The sequence below is a fragment of the Nothobranchius furzeri genome, chromosome 9 (genome assembly GCF_043380555.1).
Source record: "Nothobranchius furzeri strain GRZ-AD chromosome 9, NfurGRZ-RIMD1, whole genome shotgun sequence".
Taxonomy (NCBI): Eukaryota; Metazoa; Chordata; class Actinopteri; order Cyprinodontiformes; family Nothobranchiidae; genus Nothobranchius; species Nothobranchius furzeri.
The window spans coordinates 74,273,531-74,288,959 of record NC_091749.1 but is presented as its reverse complement, the minus strand read 5'-3'; the positions used below and the strand labels follow the sequence as shown (position 1 = coordinate 74,288,959).

Below are 15,429 nucleotides of genomic sequence, written 5' to 3'. Positions count from 1 at the left end.
GCTGGGTTCCTTCTATAGGAAACTTGTTACTGATTGGCTTAATGACCTGACCTGAATTGTTTACTGTGTGAAGGTCCTTGAGACGACTCTGGTCCTGACTTGGAGCTTTATAAATAAACTTGAATTGAATTGAAAGTTTATGTAGTATAAACTGAAAACAGCAAAATTGTAATGAAAGCGTTTTTATGCACTGCAGTCCAGGTAGACACGATTAACCACAAAAGAAGAAACATGCTGCTTTACCAAAATTAAAGACTAACAGTAAAACAGATTTTACACAACTATTAGGTGTGAGTGACATCTCACTGACCCTGTCAATCAGTAAACCTGTTATCACTGTTCTCTCTGCACACAGGTTGTTTGCTTTTTAGTAGCTTTAGAGGTATCCTGTAGGTTGGAGGGCACCTGCTCCTCGTCTCTGCATGACTTCGCTCGACTCCGACTTTCTCCTGTTGGTGCGACACCCCCCAGTCCTCAGAAGTGACTTTCCTATCTGGACAAAGACCGACAGTAAGTGGAAACAATTCTTTATCAACAAATGTTCATTGGTTTTAAATCAAACTGGTTTTTGTGAATAGAAAACTTTTTTTCTGAAGTCAAAGCTGAGAAATGATAAAGATGAAAAGCCTAACGTACAAGAAGCGCCTCAAGATAAAAACCACGAGGCACTTCACAAAAACAAAACATGTAAAATATAAAAACTCATTTAGAAAATTATTTAAAATATGTTTAAAATGAGCAAAAAATAAACAATTGTGTTTAAAAAATGTAAAGAAAGAGAGAGAGTGAACAGGAAAGAGGGAAATCGGTGGATCCTGAGGAAGGTGGAATAGGTGGGGAGAGCAGAATAAAGAGAGAGAGGTGAAGGTCATACCATCACCACAAAGAGGGGACAAGGAAAATCATAGTCTTCTGCTTATTTCTATATTTTATTTTGTTCAATGGATGTTTTAATTCCAGATGAGGCTGATCTGCTGCTGCAGCGTTGTGTTCCTGCTCCATCTGATTCCCAAAGCCTGTGAAGGTGGGAATATCCTGGTGGTTCCGACCGAAGGCAGCCACTGGATAAACATGGAGGTCCTTCTTAAGGCGTTGCACTCCAGAGGACACAACATAACTGTTGCACGTTCCAGCAAAAGCTGGTTCATCAAGGAAAACTCCTCCTACAACACCCTCACCGTTCCTGTGGAAAAGAGTTTGGATAAAAAGTTGGTGACTAAACTTCTCAGTGAGTTCATCGAGTTTCAAAGGGGAGCTCTACCCTTCATCAGCTTTCTCCACATGACTGTAGGAATGGTGAGCACGCTCGCTGAGGTTCACAGAGATGTGAGTGAACTAGTCTCATCCTTGCTTGGTGATCCAAAGCTGGTGAGAACGTTAAACGAGAGCAAGTTTGACCTGGTTCTTACTGACCCCTGCTGGGGCAACGGAGTTATTGTAGCCAAGTATCTGAATCTACCCCTGGTTTATAACGTTCGCTGGTTAATACCAGAAGATGCTCATTTTGCCCTCGCTCCTTCACCGCTGTCGTACGTTCCTGTCGTAGGAACTAGCTCAACGGACAAGATGACCTTCTTTCAAAGAGTTAAGAACGTGTTTTTGTACGAAGTCACCCAATTACAAACGTTCACAGCGATCAGACAAGTCTACCAGCCTTTATGTGACAAATATCTTGGGCCTGATCACGACTTTGATCACATGATGAAAGATGCAGACATCTGGCTGATGAGAACCGATTTTGTGTTCGACTTTCCTCGTCCCACAATGCCTAATGTTGTGTACATGGGGGGCTTCCACTGTAAAGATCCAGAACCACTTCCTGAGCACTTGGAGGAGTTTGTCCAGAGTTCTGGAGAACATGGGTTCATCATCATGTCCCTGGGAAGCTTTGTGAGTCAGCTTCCTGATGACGTGGCTGACGAGGTCGCCGCAGCCTTCGCTAAACTGCCTCAGAAAGTCATCTGGACCTACAAAGGTAACAGACCCACCACTCTGGGAAACAACACTCTCCTGGTTGACTGGATGCCACAAAAAGACCTTTTAGCACACCCGAAAATAAAACTGTTCGTAGCTCACGGTGGAACGAATGGAGTCCAAGAGGCCATCTGTCATGGCGTCCCAGTGGTGGGTTTACCGCTGTTTTTTGACCAATACGACAATCTGATCCGCCTGGAAGACCGAGGAGGAGCCAAAATTCTTTCACTGAGTACCGCAGACAAAGATGACAACTTCTTTAAAACTCTACAGGAAGTCCTGAACGAGCCGTCCTACAGGACCAACATGCAGAGACTCTCCAGGCTGCACAGAGACCAACCGATGAAGCCGATAGACACCGCCCTCTTCTGGATCGAGTTTGTCATGAGGCATAAAGGAGCTGCTCACCTGAAAGCCCAATCCTACAAAATGCCCTGGTACATCTACCACTCTGTAGATGTAGTCCTCTTCCTGACCGCAGTAGCTCTGCTCGTGGTTTTTACTCTCATCCTGTTCATCAGGTGTTTCTGTAGCGCCGTGTGCAGACGCAAAGTAAAGCGTGAATAATGAGAGGGTTTCCCACGGTGGCGGTAGTTGGCTTTAACGTTCTGAACATGGCCGTGTTATTTATTCACACGTTTGTTATTTAAAGCTGTTATACAGATTGCAGCCATGCACGTGCCCCTCGGTGGCTTTAGGCAGAACCTGCTGCAGCTCACAGGAAGACTCGGACAGCTTGCCTTCTGTTGTTTGGGAGTTCATTTGCTTTAAACAGATAAATGGCCTCCTTTATAAAACTTTTAAAGAGCAGATGGCTCTACAGATCATTATTACATTCATTCTCCAACAGTTCTGACTGTCAGCCTTTTTCCAAGTTCAGCAAACATTAGTGAGGGCGTAGCCTGCCTTATGAAGGAGCCACCCACACACACCTGCTGGTGATCTAATCAGTCGTGCTGCTGCACCTGAGTGAAGAAACTCAATAAATACTCAACTCTAAACTTAAATTGGTTTGTTTTTGCATAAGAAAGTTTTCTGTTTTTCCTTAAATGACTGAATGGACTTGTGATGATGTCATTTTCTTTTCTGCTTGTTTTTTTTTTACTTCTAGCGGCGTCAGAACGGAGCGTCTTTTCCTTTTAAAAATGTTTAATTTGCCTGAAAATGTACATTTTTTTATTATTTTTTTCTTTTTCCAGACAAACAGCAAAAGCTTCACAACAACATGGCAACTTGACACAAATATTAATAAAAAAATGAACAGTAAATAAACACAAGCATGGCGGAGCTACTTTTCTGTATTTCTGTGTTTTAGAGTCAAACACGAGGCGGGCCGACAGCAAGCTAAAGCTCTCCTGAGCCAAGAGCCGCAAATGAAGGACGCCATTAAAACAATGCTGCTTTAAATCAGCTGTAAACACGTGTTTATTTATACACGCAGCAGCTGACACCTAACGAGCTCTTGCAACTTTTGCAGGTGGAAACGTTTTCAGGTTGTTTTCCTTTGTTACCTGAAACACGTTTAGTTGTGAGACTGAACTGCCCCACATGAAATAAACACTAAATAAAACATGATCACATTTGTTTCTTTTATTCTAACTTCATGAAACACAGGCCCACGAACCTCTTCTGACCATCCATTTTCCTCCACTTAGTCAGAGTCGGAAAAGGGTAGAACGCCTTCTCCGGGTCAGGGATGAGGTCCTGCCCCGAGTGGAGGAGTTTAAGTATCTCAGGGTCTTGTTCACGAGTGAGGGGAAACTGGAGCGTGAGATCGATAGGCGGATTGGTGCTGCATCTGCAGTGATGCGGGCGTTGTACCGGTCTGTCGTGGTGAAGAGAGAGCTGAGTCAGAAGGAGAAGCTCTCGATTTACCGGTGGATCTACGTTCCTACCCTCACCTATGGTCATGAGCTTTGGGTAGTGACCGAAAGAACGAGATCACGGATACAAGCGGCCGAAATGAGTTTTCTCAGAAGAGTGTAGAGATAAGGTGAGAAGCTCCGTCATCCGGGAGGGGCTCGGTGTAGACCCGCTGTTTCTCCACATGGAGAGGAGCCAGTTGAGGTGGCTCGGGCATCTGGTCAGGATGCCTCCTGGACGCCTCCCTGGTGAGGTTTTCCAGACACGTGCAACCGGGAGGAGACCTAAAGGTAGACCCAGGACACGGTGGAGGGACTATGTCTCTCACCTGGCCAGGGAACACCTCGGGATTCCCCCGGAGGAGCTGGCCCAAGTGGCTGGGGAGGGGGAAGTCTGGGCCTCCCAACTTAGTCTACTGCCCCTGTGACCTGACCCTGGATGGATGGATTAGAAAGACATTAATGATAAATGATCCACACATGCTTTTCTGAGTCCGAGGACTCTACAGCACTTTACAGTGAACCATTCATCCATTCACATGCTGATACTCAGATGCAGGCATGCTGCATGCATCAAGTTAAATGAAGTAAAGGTTTGCAGCGATGTCTTCATGTCTAACATGTTGCTTCCACTCGCTGGAGCTAAAGAGGTGTGTTTAGTTTTCATGTAGCAGGCGTGGTGGAGCGTCAGCGACTCACAAACCAGCCAGAGAAGCACCGCTGGAAGTTCACATGAACTTAACCTAATCAATGTAAACCAGTCAGAATGACACCATCACCTTTCAGACGCACCAGGTTCAGCTTAAACAGTGGCTGATCAGACCACTCCAAACAAGAGGGGAACAATTAACACACACACACACACACACACACACACACACACACACACACACACACACACACACACACACACACACACACACACACACCAGTCTAATCAGTTCGGGTAACTCAGATAACTAAATCATAATTACAAACTCCCTATCCATAACAGAAAATATCCTTAAACACAAGCAGAAACATGAATCTCCCCTCCCTTGGGAGTAGGCAGATGCCATCAGTGCTGATTAGGCTTCCTGAGGAGGTGAGCTGCAGGTGAGAAACTCCATGGGAAACTCCAAGTCACTGGTAACTCAAACAGAAGTAGAAAATCAACACATGCATTCATAAACAGAAGACTGATTGTGTGCACATCAACCAGTCATCCTGGACAGAACACAGAAAACAAACATTACCAGAGGACCGTGTCCCTGAGGGGACAGACCCTGCTGTCACATGGAGCCCGTCTGAACACGAACCAGGAGCCGTCAGACGGTGCAGGCGGCATCTGTTTGTCTCTACTTGTTTCTGCAGACATGCGAACACTTCATCAGGCAGACTGTTTCATCATTTCGCCTTTTTCACTTCAGATAAAGACGAGTTTCTCAGATCTTTCTTGAGGTTTGGCAGTTTTAATGAGCTTGTAGCAGAGAAACACTTCCTGAATAACGCTGCCCTTAAAAAAAGCCACAAGGAAGGAAGTACTTTTTTTCAAAGCGGCCACTTTTCAAACTCGTTCCTCAGCTTTACCGCAGCAGAGTGCAGACACGCCACAGAAGGCTCATTTGTGAGTTGTTGTCTTGTTCCTCGTCTCCTGGTTTGAGGTCGTGTAGCTTAATGACGGCAGCAGAAACACGTCATGTAAAAACGACGGTCTGAACGCTGACGCGACCCAGAAAGACAAGAATCTCTCCCAAGCAGCTTTAAGGGTGGGACGGCTCTGTAACAAGGAAGAGGTCCGCTGCAGCTTCAGCCTTGCAGGTTTCAGCTCTTATGTCACGTTCACGCCTCATTTTTCAGTTTGTGTGGAAAAAGAAACGACTTTCCGTTACGTGCAGGCTGAGCCGCGTTCTGCTGTTTATCTACAGCTGTGTGATGATTTAATTTATATGTTATTTAATAAGCCATAAGACAAAAGATCCCATAGGAAATATGAAATCCACCTTATGGATCTGAGAGATTATTTAAACCAGAAGGTTGGACCTTTTTATTGCAGAGATTAGATAACAGCTTCATATTCACTCAGAGACAACAGAAGAGAGAGTCAAGTTTAAAAGTTTAAAGATTTATTACTAAACAAATTAAACTAGACCGACTTTAACACTAAATGTGTGGTGTAACTAAGGTGAATGAGACGGTGAATGGGGTGGGGTGGAATGTTGTTCAGAACCAGCAAATCCGAAGAAACGATTAGTTCTGATGGGAGTGAAGGTGATGTCTTCACTCTAAGCCTTGATCTGGAGATTCATAAACACATTCGACGCCGTTTTGTCGGCCTACGTACCCTCCAGGAAGTCCCCGTTAGATCAGGAATGTCGAGGTCCAGCTTGACCTTATAGAGCCGGAGCTTGTAGAAGCAGCCAAGGCAGCCGACCATCCGTCTTGAGATACTTCCAGGTCACGACGGCTTTGTTGGCATCTAGCAAGACCCAAAACTGGGTCGTGATGGTTCAGCTTTTATTCTGAAAGGAACCGTTGCAGCAGGTGGAACAGCAACAGATTTTATCCAGCTTGTCGTTGGTTCTGTCGGCTGAAGAGGAAAGTTACGGATTGGCCACTCTGACAACTTCTCTAGAACACTTTGAACTGGCGTTAAAGATGACGTGGGCATAGTTTTATACTTCGGATGTTTTGGTTTATGGTCGAATGAAAAGATGACAGATTTACCAAACACCACCAAAACCACGCCTCCGTCAGATCTGTCAGATTCTGATTGGATCAGTAAAGCAATGTGTCATGTCTTAACGCTACGTGAGATCAGTCCTAGTGGAACATTTAAAGTCATATTACTTATTATATTCTGTAGGATTATAATAAAGTAATTAATATTTTCATTTCACAGATTGGCCACATCTTATTATTGACTAACACTTTGTTTGATTAGCTTTATTGAATGGTAAATGGCCAGTGTTGGGAACGTTACTTTAAAAAAGTAATTAGTTATAGTTACTGATTACTTTGTCAAAAAAGTAACTCAGTTACTAACTGAGTTACAAGATCATAAAAGTAACTAATTACCAACAAAAGTAACTACTTAGTTACTTTTTCATTAAAGAATGCAAGAATGACTACAATAGTAAAATATAAATGACTAATGACTGAACATAATAAAATGTATGTCCAAATGTTTTATATAAACCTGAATAATTTAAACAAATACGCACTTAACAGGAGGAACTACTAATAGGAACATTACACTAATCTAGACTATTAAAAGGTCACTGTGTGATATTTAACAAGACCCCAATCAGCCAAAATGTATAATTGCAAATAGAAACACCTGTAAAGGTTCCCGAGCCTTTAAATGGTCTCTCAGTCTAGTTAAATTACAGAAATAAATGTAATTTTGCACAGTATTTTAATTTTTCCAGCTTCACATAGTTGTGTGTTTTTAGCAGCATTTCTGTTGCAGGTAATCTAGTAACGGTTAAATAAATAAATAAAATACTTTAAAATGACACTAGAAGAGGCACAAGCCTGATGGAGGACTCACATTTACTAACTTGGGTCAGACCCAACCACAGAAGAGCTGAAGCTGGGTGGTAAACACACACAGGTAGTTCTGATAACACCTGAGCTCCATGCCGTCTGAGACTGATGCATCAGTGTTACAGCGGGGCTAAAGACATGATCAGAAACAGGTTACAGCTGGATGATCTAGGAAGGTAGAAGATCAGGACGTCTGAGCGGTGAACAGGTGAGCGGACCTTCAGGACGTCCCGCTGTCACGCTAAGGGCACGACTGCAGACCCGCAGATTCGCTGCTGCAGCAACAAATCTGCGGGGGGTCTGCAGCCGTAGATATTCATCACGTCTTCCTCGTTCTTCACGGGCCGTGACGCACTTGGATGAAAACATCTGCCTCTTTAGCTCCTTCCTGATCAGCTGATGATGACAGCTTCAACACACCGCGCTGCTTAACGCACGCTTTTTCTTATCAGTAACAGAAACGACGTTTTGATACAAGAAGACATAATTAATTAGTTTGCTCGTTACAGAAAGAAATATTTTTTATTAACGCGGTTATTTTAAACGGAGTTATTCCCATTGTGTCTACAGAATGCAGCGACTGAGACCGTGAGGGTCTCCGCCCACCCGGCCAATCATCATCGTGTTTGTAAGTGCGTTACTGACACTTCTCTCTCCCTGGCTGCAGCTGAAGTGTGGCGGTCAGAAAGCCTCACGCTGTTGCTCAACGTTCGACAAGCACATAGTAACGCACAACGTTCCATCCCCAGTAACGGTAACGGCGTTGCAACGGCGGGAAAAGTAATTCATTAGATTATTCCGTTACCTATAAAAGAACGCCGTTAGAAACGCCGTTATACTTAAACGGCGTTACTCCCAACACTGTAAATGGCCTGTATTTGATGAAATTAAAATAGAGTTCTTTGATTTATTAAAAGGAGAGAGTCCATTCTTCATTCTTGAGCTGGAAAGGAAGCAGTTTAGAGCAAATGCATGAGACCTTGAGGCCGTATCTCATGCAGACTAGTTCTGTTTCAGAGGAGAGGGGGAAAACGACTTTTAGGTGGAAAACAGTCATTTCATACCGTTACGTCGGACGCACCGTCCACGCAGGGCTTCATCTTCCCAGAGGCCCCGTGTGTTGGGAGCTCCTCCTACAAACAGAGACGCTCTTTGCTGGATCAGCAACCTTGTAGGATGACGTTTTCTTTTCCTCTTGTTTCAGACGGCACCAAAACTTAAGATGCTTCTGTCATCATTCTGCGTTTCCGTCCTCTCCGTGCTGTGTCTCATGGTCACAACTGCCCGTGGCGGGAAGGTCCTGGTGTTTCCACATGACGGGAGCCACTGGGTGAACATGAAGGTACTTGTTGAGGAGCTGCATCTACGGGGACACTCTGTGACTGTAATCCGAGCTGCGGACAGCTGGTACATCAGCGAGACGTCCCCACATTATCAGGCAGTCACGGTGGATTTTGCCCTGGGAGGAAACGAGGATTTCTACCGCCTTTTTGTCTCCGAGGTCATTAAAATTAAACGGAGCTATGGGTCTGCATGGGCCCGGTTTGCTTTAGACATGGAGCTGAAAGACAAGTTCTTTGAATTCCACAGAAAGGTTTGTGAAATGATTGTTTCCATGTTTGAAAACGAAGAGTTGATGAAGTCCCTCCGAGACGCTGGATATGAAACAGTTCTGACCGACCCTGCGAACGGCGGAGGCGTGTTCCTGGCCCACCACCTTGGTTTGCCAGTTGTGTTCAACGCTCGCTGGACTGTTCACGGCGAGGCGCACTTTGCGATCGCACCTTCTCCTCTGTCCTACGTCCCACTTCCACCATCAGAACTGACAGATGGGATGACCATCTTAGAAAGGGTGAAAAACATGATCTTTTACAACGTGAGGATGCATCTGTACAGGCGGGTGGTCGGACCACACTACTCCGCTCTGTCGAAGCGCTACTTTGGTCCAGACGTGGACTACTTCTCCCTGTTTCAGGCAGCAGACCTGTGGCTCATGAGAGTGGACTTTGTGTTCGAGTTTCCCCGACCCACCATGCCTAATGTCGTCTACATGGGAGGGTTCCAGTGTAAGCCTGCCAAACCTCTCTCTCCAGATTTGGAGGCGTTTGTGCTAAGTTCTGGAGAACACGGAGTCATCATCATGTCGTTTGGGACTTTGATTGGAGATCTTCCTCCTGACTTAGCCCATGAAATCGCTGCTGCATTTGCTAAGTTACCCCAGAAGGTCATCTGGAGGTATACGGGCATCAAGCCTGCGTCCCTGGGCAACAACACTTTAGTGCTCGACTGGATGCCCCAGAATGACCTGCTCGGGCACCCGAGCATTAAGCTCTTTATAAGTCACGGGGGTACAAACGGGATTTATGAGGCTATGTATCACGGAGTTCCTATGGTAGGCATTCCCTTTGTTTTTGATCAAGCAGACAACCTCTCCAGACTGAGAGCTAAAGGTGTTGCGAGGATTTTGGATGTTTCTGAACTGAATCAGAAGACATTAGTGAAAACCATCCAGGAAGTGCTGACCGAGTCCTCCTACAGGGCGAACATGCAGAGGCTCTCCAGACTGCACAGAGATCAGCCGACGAAGCCGCTGGAGCGAGCCGTCTTCTGGATAGAGTTCGTCATGAGACACAAAGGAGCGGCTCACCTGAGAAGCGACGCCTACAAGCTGCCCTGGCACGTGTACCGCTCTGTAGATGTCATCCTGTTTCTCCTCACGGCAGCAGCCGCGGTGCTGTTACTGATCGGTTTGTTAGTGAGCTTCTGCTTCAGAGTCTGCTGGAAAAGAAAAGACAAATCAGACTGAGCAGGAGCGATGAACGCCAGTGCCGGGCGGAGGAGAGGCGGTTCATTTACTGTCGCACCACACAAAATGTTTTCCAGCTTTAGGAAGAAAAGGACCAGCAGATAAGAGCCTGGAGTCTGTTCATCCGGCTGTAAGGTTCAGCATCTTAAAGAAAACCCGGCCAGCCTCTGCATGACAACTGTAGATTCAGTGTAACTAGACTTTATCATCTAAGATAAACTGGGTTGAGTTTTTTAATTTTGTTAAGGAATTTTGTCAAAAGTCATAGAAAATAGAAATTCTCTCCTCTAATCAGTGAATTACTGTTTCACATTCGTCCCTTAAAGACGTCTAACGGGAAACCCAACACCCGTCCTCGCCGAGCAGAGGTTTCAGGAGCTACGTCTGACTGATGACACGTCGTCGTCTGCTGCAAGGCTGACGCAGGAAGTGTCCAGAGTGATGTCATCAGCTGGTTTGAAGATATCTTCTGTTCTAAAAAACAGGATTTTCCTGAAAATCCAGTGGTGAAAATCCCAAACTCCGTTTCAGCTGAGCTTTTAGTTCGCTTCACATAAGTCTTTGGAGGAAGCTCATTTCAGTCGTGTCCCAGTCAGAGGAACGCAGAGACGGAAGAGGGTGCCACGCCCTGGCTCGCCCATCTGACATTAAACCCGAGGTATCGAGCGAGCATGGCGGCCCCAGCTGTACCAGGCAGGTCAGGGAAAGGTCATGTTTGGCTTCTTCTCGCATCGTCTTTTGGTTTTCAAAAGCATTTACACTACACTTCTGCCTCTGGCCGATCATTTACATAATCAACCCTCTAGATTGGAATGACCGTACCGCTGTTACATTGCTGCGCTGCAGACAGCAGCTGTTCTCCGTCAGCTTCGTACGGCCTCGTCTGTGGATCTAGGAATCAAACGCTGTGGGAACCCAGGCTTTGGGCCAATCAGCAGCTTCACAACAAACGGTTCTGGCAGCTAAAAAAGATAACTTGAATGTTTTCTTTCCAAAACCGTAACTCAACTGAAAGTTTTATTATTAAGAATTTTTCTGAGCAAAAGGTTTCCAAATTTCAGAGAAATTCGTGTGAAATTCATCAAACGGGTTTTGAAAACCAAAAGACGATGCGAGAGGAAGCCAAACATGACCTTTCCCTGACCTGCCTGGTACAGCTGGGGCCGCCATGCTGGCTCGATACCTCGGGTTTAATGTCAGATGGGCGAGTCAGGGCGTGGCTCCCTCTTCCGTCTCTGCGTTCCTCTGACGGGGACACGACTGAAATGAGCTTCCTCCAAAGACGTATTTTTGCTTTCAACAAACTCTGAACTGTGCAGCATGTGTTGCCACACATGAAGGGTCAATTAAAAATCTGTTTCAGGATTTGGAGCATTTTGTGAAAGTTCCGGAGAACATAGAGTCGTCATCATTGTGTCTCTGGAGACTTTGGCTCGTGATCGCTGGAGCGTTTGCAGAAGGTCATCTGGAGGTAAAGGGGTCAGGCCACTTTATAAGAGACAGAATGAGCTTTTAGGACATCCTAAAATTATATTTGTTTTTGATGGGGGAACAATGGTGTTCAGAAGGCCCTTCATCATGACGTTCCTGACTTTTGACCAGCACGATCATTTATTAAGGACTGGAGTAAGAGGAACAAGGAAGAAAATTGGTATTTCTACTAGGAGTGAAGAAATATTCCTGCGGGGTGTTTAGGAAGTCCTTACAGATCCGTCCTACACATCGACATAAATATACTGGACATCTCCTTTCCATAGACTCCAATAATACGTTTTTGTACTAAAATGGGAGGTGGCCACCACCGCCATTTTGACCGTGTCACAGGTTCCGTCAAGCCCAGACAATTCCAAAAAAGGGAAGAGAGGTGGAGCTGAGGGTGTGGCTGTAAGGCTGGGATCAACTGACGACACCCGGTCGAAATAGCTACAAGCTAACCTGAAGCTAACCCAAAGCTAATGCGGAGGTGGGAGCTAAGCTAACGGAGGTAGCAACCTAGCTACAACCGGAGTCAACTGTGCACAACACCAGAGCTTCTGAGTCAGAGATACGCCGGGCTGACCGCTGGGTAAAACCGGGTGGAACACAGAGGTCTCCGAGACCTCCACACGCCGTCAGCCTGCGCAGCACACAGAAGCTGCGATCAAACAGAGATGCGCCGAGCTGCAGGGAGAAACAGCCGGTGTTCTGAGAAAATGTCCTACTTTGGCAAAACGTCCTACCCGTAGGATAATTTTACGGTGTTTTACATGACACAAACCCTAACCATAACCCAAAAAATCAAGTATCAACGTCAATAAAAAGTACTAATACTTACTACTTATCTATTTTCCTGCAAATATGACAGCGGAGAAGCATTCCCATTTTGTGTTGTGCGCATGCGCGCACATGCTCAGTAACAACGAGTAGGACGGTTTACGGGGTAGAAATTCCCAGAACACCGGCATTCCGCGCAGCAAACAGAAGCCGCGAAGCCAGGGGAGAACGGGTGGAAATCATCGGTGTCCCGAGAGCTCCACAAGCCGATAGTGGGAACCCAGCTCCACCAACATGTTATATTTCATCCCATTTTCTAAAGTGCAGCATTATGTTAAATGCACTGGGTTTTACCCTATTACATTTAAATTTCATGGTTAAACAGTACATGTTAAAATCTAAGCTCAGCTCGGCAGTGACCTAAAATACATAAATATAATTTTACTTACCGAAAAAAATGAAGTGGAGACTCCTTGGACGCTTTATTAGTGCAATTAATGCCACAGCAAGTCATTTTGTCCAACAATTGCACAAATAATATCCAAACAAGAATACACACACACAGAGACTCAAAATCCCGGAGCAGTTTCCAGGCCAGACCGAGGCTCTACTGAGGCCTTTCCACGGAGCTAGCTCTGTGGTCACGTGGGTCTGATGCTCATTAATTATACAGAAGTTTAGGCTTTTAATACACTTAAACAGAAAAGTGAGAAAAAAATTCACCCCCCTCAGAGTTGTCATGAGTGTAAACTAGATCATTTAAACCTAAAACATGTTCTGGTACCAGGCTGTAAACATGTTGATTTCTGCTGTGAAATTGGTATTTTTAACATGGGAGTCAATGAGGATTTGCTCGCTTCTGACACCAGCCCCTAGTGGACGGGAGTGGAACTGCAATTTTTGGTACTTCCGGGTTGAGACCAATTTCTGAGCGGCATTGTTCAATAATACCAGCAGCCGGCGCGCAAAGCATGCTGGGATACCCTTGCTCTTGTGAGGATCCATCAGACCCATCCTCGAAATGTGGGTGGAGCGAGGACGCGTTTGAGGACGCGAGAATGAGTATTCTTTTTTTTTATTGCAGAAAAGCATATTTACATTACAAATAAGGCGAACATGCCAATGTATTCAGATGAGAATTGAACAGTCAATGAAAAGGGGGAGGACAAAAAAATAAAAATAAACTAGAACTGCAAGCAGTTATCAACGGGTTCCAAGCCCCCAGCGCCAGTCGCCCACCCGCCCCGCCCTCAACTTCGCCAGTCCTCACGCGGTCCCGCCCCAAAAACACGTTCTCCCGCCGGCGTCCCGTCAGCTCACTTCAACCGGCGCAATGAAAGTAACACTCAGGATACGTCATTAAACCTGCAAAGCCTATACACATATCTTTCAGAGGCATGGCTGACTTCTCAATCGTGATTACAATGGAATTCCACTGTTTCCTTATTAAAGAACGTGAAGATTTAATGAGTGAGATTATCAAACAATCATCTATACATCAACAGAATATTACAAATAACATAAAGACTTGATAATGTCTTTAGATTTAATAGATTTTCAACAAAAACAATGAGTTTCATTTTGTGACTTACTGATCAATTGTTTTAAAAAATCATGAAAAATACATAAATCATCATAAAATTACCAAAATATTCTCACATGGCAGTGTTAACATGCGGAATAATATGATGTTGTTTTTAAATCAGTTGACTCAAAGCTTTTTTGAAGAAAAATTAGGAAATATAACTATAAAGGTCACAACAAAAATTTAAATATTCATAAAAAAATAGTGCTACTTTCTATAATTAGGAGAAAAATCTCAGATCACCATAGGTACGTGTGGAATGTTGTAAATGGCTTATATTTACTGTATACCTAAAAAGTTTTCTAACAAAAATTAATTACGTTGTTGTCCAACTATACAGAAAAACTGGTAAAAAGTTAAAAATTAATTAAAAATCTATGCTTTTGTACAGAAATCTCAAAATATTCCCAGGTTGCCTCTGTGACGTGAGAATTCTTCTTATATTTTTGTTGGGGTCATAAATGTAAAACTGTACTTACAATAAAATAATATTTGCATTAGTGTCTGTAGACAAAAATATGTCCTAAAATTAAACACAAGGGGGAGCTCATATCAAGACGACATTTTTTTTGTTTCATAAACCACCTAAGAGTGAACTTTGTAGCAAATTACAAGAAGGTTGTGAGAACAGAATTTGCGCTACAATTGCTAGCCTAAAAATGTATTTTCATAAATATAAAGCGTAAACCTCAACATGGAGCTGCGGCTTTCGTGACATAAGCTCTAGCCTATCCAGCTAACACAATCTGGAAATCTTAGCCTCTTACATGCAAATAATGATTTTTAGGAAATTTTTCAAATTTGAAATTTTAAATGATCATAAGCCACGCCCACTTTGATAAATCATTACCATATTGATAATGTAATCTTAAGACTCTATAGTGATGACAACCACTAAGTTTCGTGCAGATCCATTTAGCCAGTTCAGCAGTATAATTTCTTCCCAGTTATAGCGCCCCCTATTGTTTAATCAAGTTGAAAACCAGGACATACACTTGAATTGACCTTAGGTATGACTGTTATGAACAGCTTTGAAAAATGTCAAAATCTTTTGAAGTTACTCTAAAAAAACTTTTTCATTCTCCAAAATTTTTAAAAAAAATCATATTAAAAAAAATAAGCAAATTATCCAAAATCCCTTCACATCTTTTGGTCAGCCGCTCCTCCTCTCTTGTCAGGGAAAGATGTGATGTGATTGAGTTTGACGGCCGGGAGGAGTTAACGAAAGTACGTTGGACTTACTATGCAAATTTCTACTAATTTGCATAAGTTTAAAACATTTTTTAAAATACTCATCTAAATTTGACTGACTCAATGAACATACTGGATGAGATCATTTGTTTTTTTACGAAAGTAATGGGGAGAAACATGCCAAAAATATTTTTGGGGTACCACAGCGCCACCTATTGGACAAAATTAAA

At 44.0% G+C, this 15,429-nt stretch overlaps 2 protein-coding genes across 3 annotated transcripts; both read left to right on the top strand.

The window, feature by feature from the left end:
* The first annotated feature begins 348 nt into the window (after positions 1–348).
* Positions 349–3,549, top strand: LOC107381277 (UDP-glucuronosyltransferase 2A2). Its single transcript, XM_054731895.2, has 2 exons — positions 349–510; positions 961–3,549. Exon 2 carries the CDS (start codon positions 961–963, stop codon positions 2,539–2,541), a length of 1,581 nt encoding a protein of 526 aa, XP_054587870.1. The 5' UTR covers positions 349–510; the 3' UTR covers positions 2,542–3,549.
* A 1,202-nt stretch (positions 3,550–4,751) lies between these two features.
* LOC129153084 (UDP-glucuronosyltransferase 2A2) lies at positions 4,752–13,662 on the top strand. Of its 2 annotated transcripts, none has more exons than XM_054731891.2 (2): positions 4,752–5,442; positions 8,569–13,662. In XM_054731891.2, exon 2 carries the CDS (start codon positions 8,587–8,589, stop codon positions 10,168–10,170), a length of 1,584 nt encoding a protein of 527 aa, XP_054587866.1. In that variant the 5' UTR covers positions 4,752–5,442; positions 8,569–8,586; the 3' UTR covers positions 10,171–13,662. The 2 variants fall into 2 exon arrangements, with proteins under 2 accessions (XP_054587866.1, XP_054587865.1); XM_054731890.2 differs by having other exon boundaries at positions 4,752–5,636.
* Positions 13,663–15,429: the final 1,767 nt, after the last annotated feature.

Excerpts from the sequence above, each read along its gene's own strand:
- LOC107381277 (XM_054731895.2), top strand. The coding sequence starts at position 961 with ATGAGGCTGATCTGCTGCTGCAGCGTTGTGTTCCTGCTCCATCTGATT.
- LOC129153084 (XM_054731891.2), top strand. The coding sequence starts at position 8,587 with ATGCTTCTGTCATCATTCTGCGTTTCCGTCCTCTCCGTGCTGTGTCTC.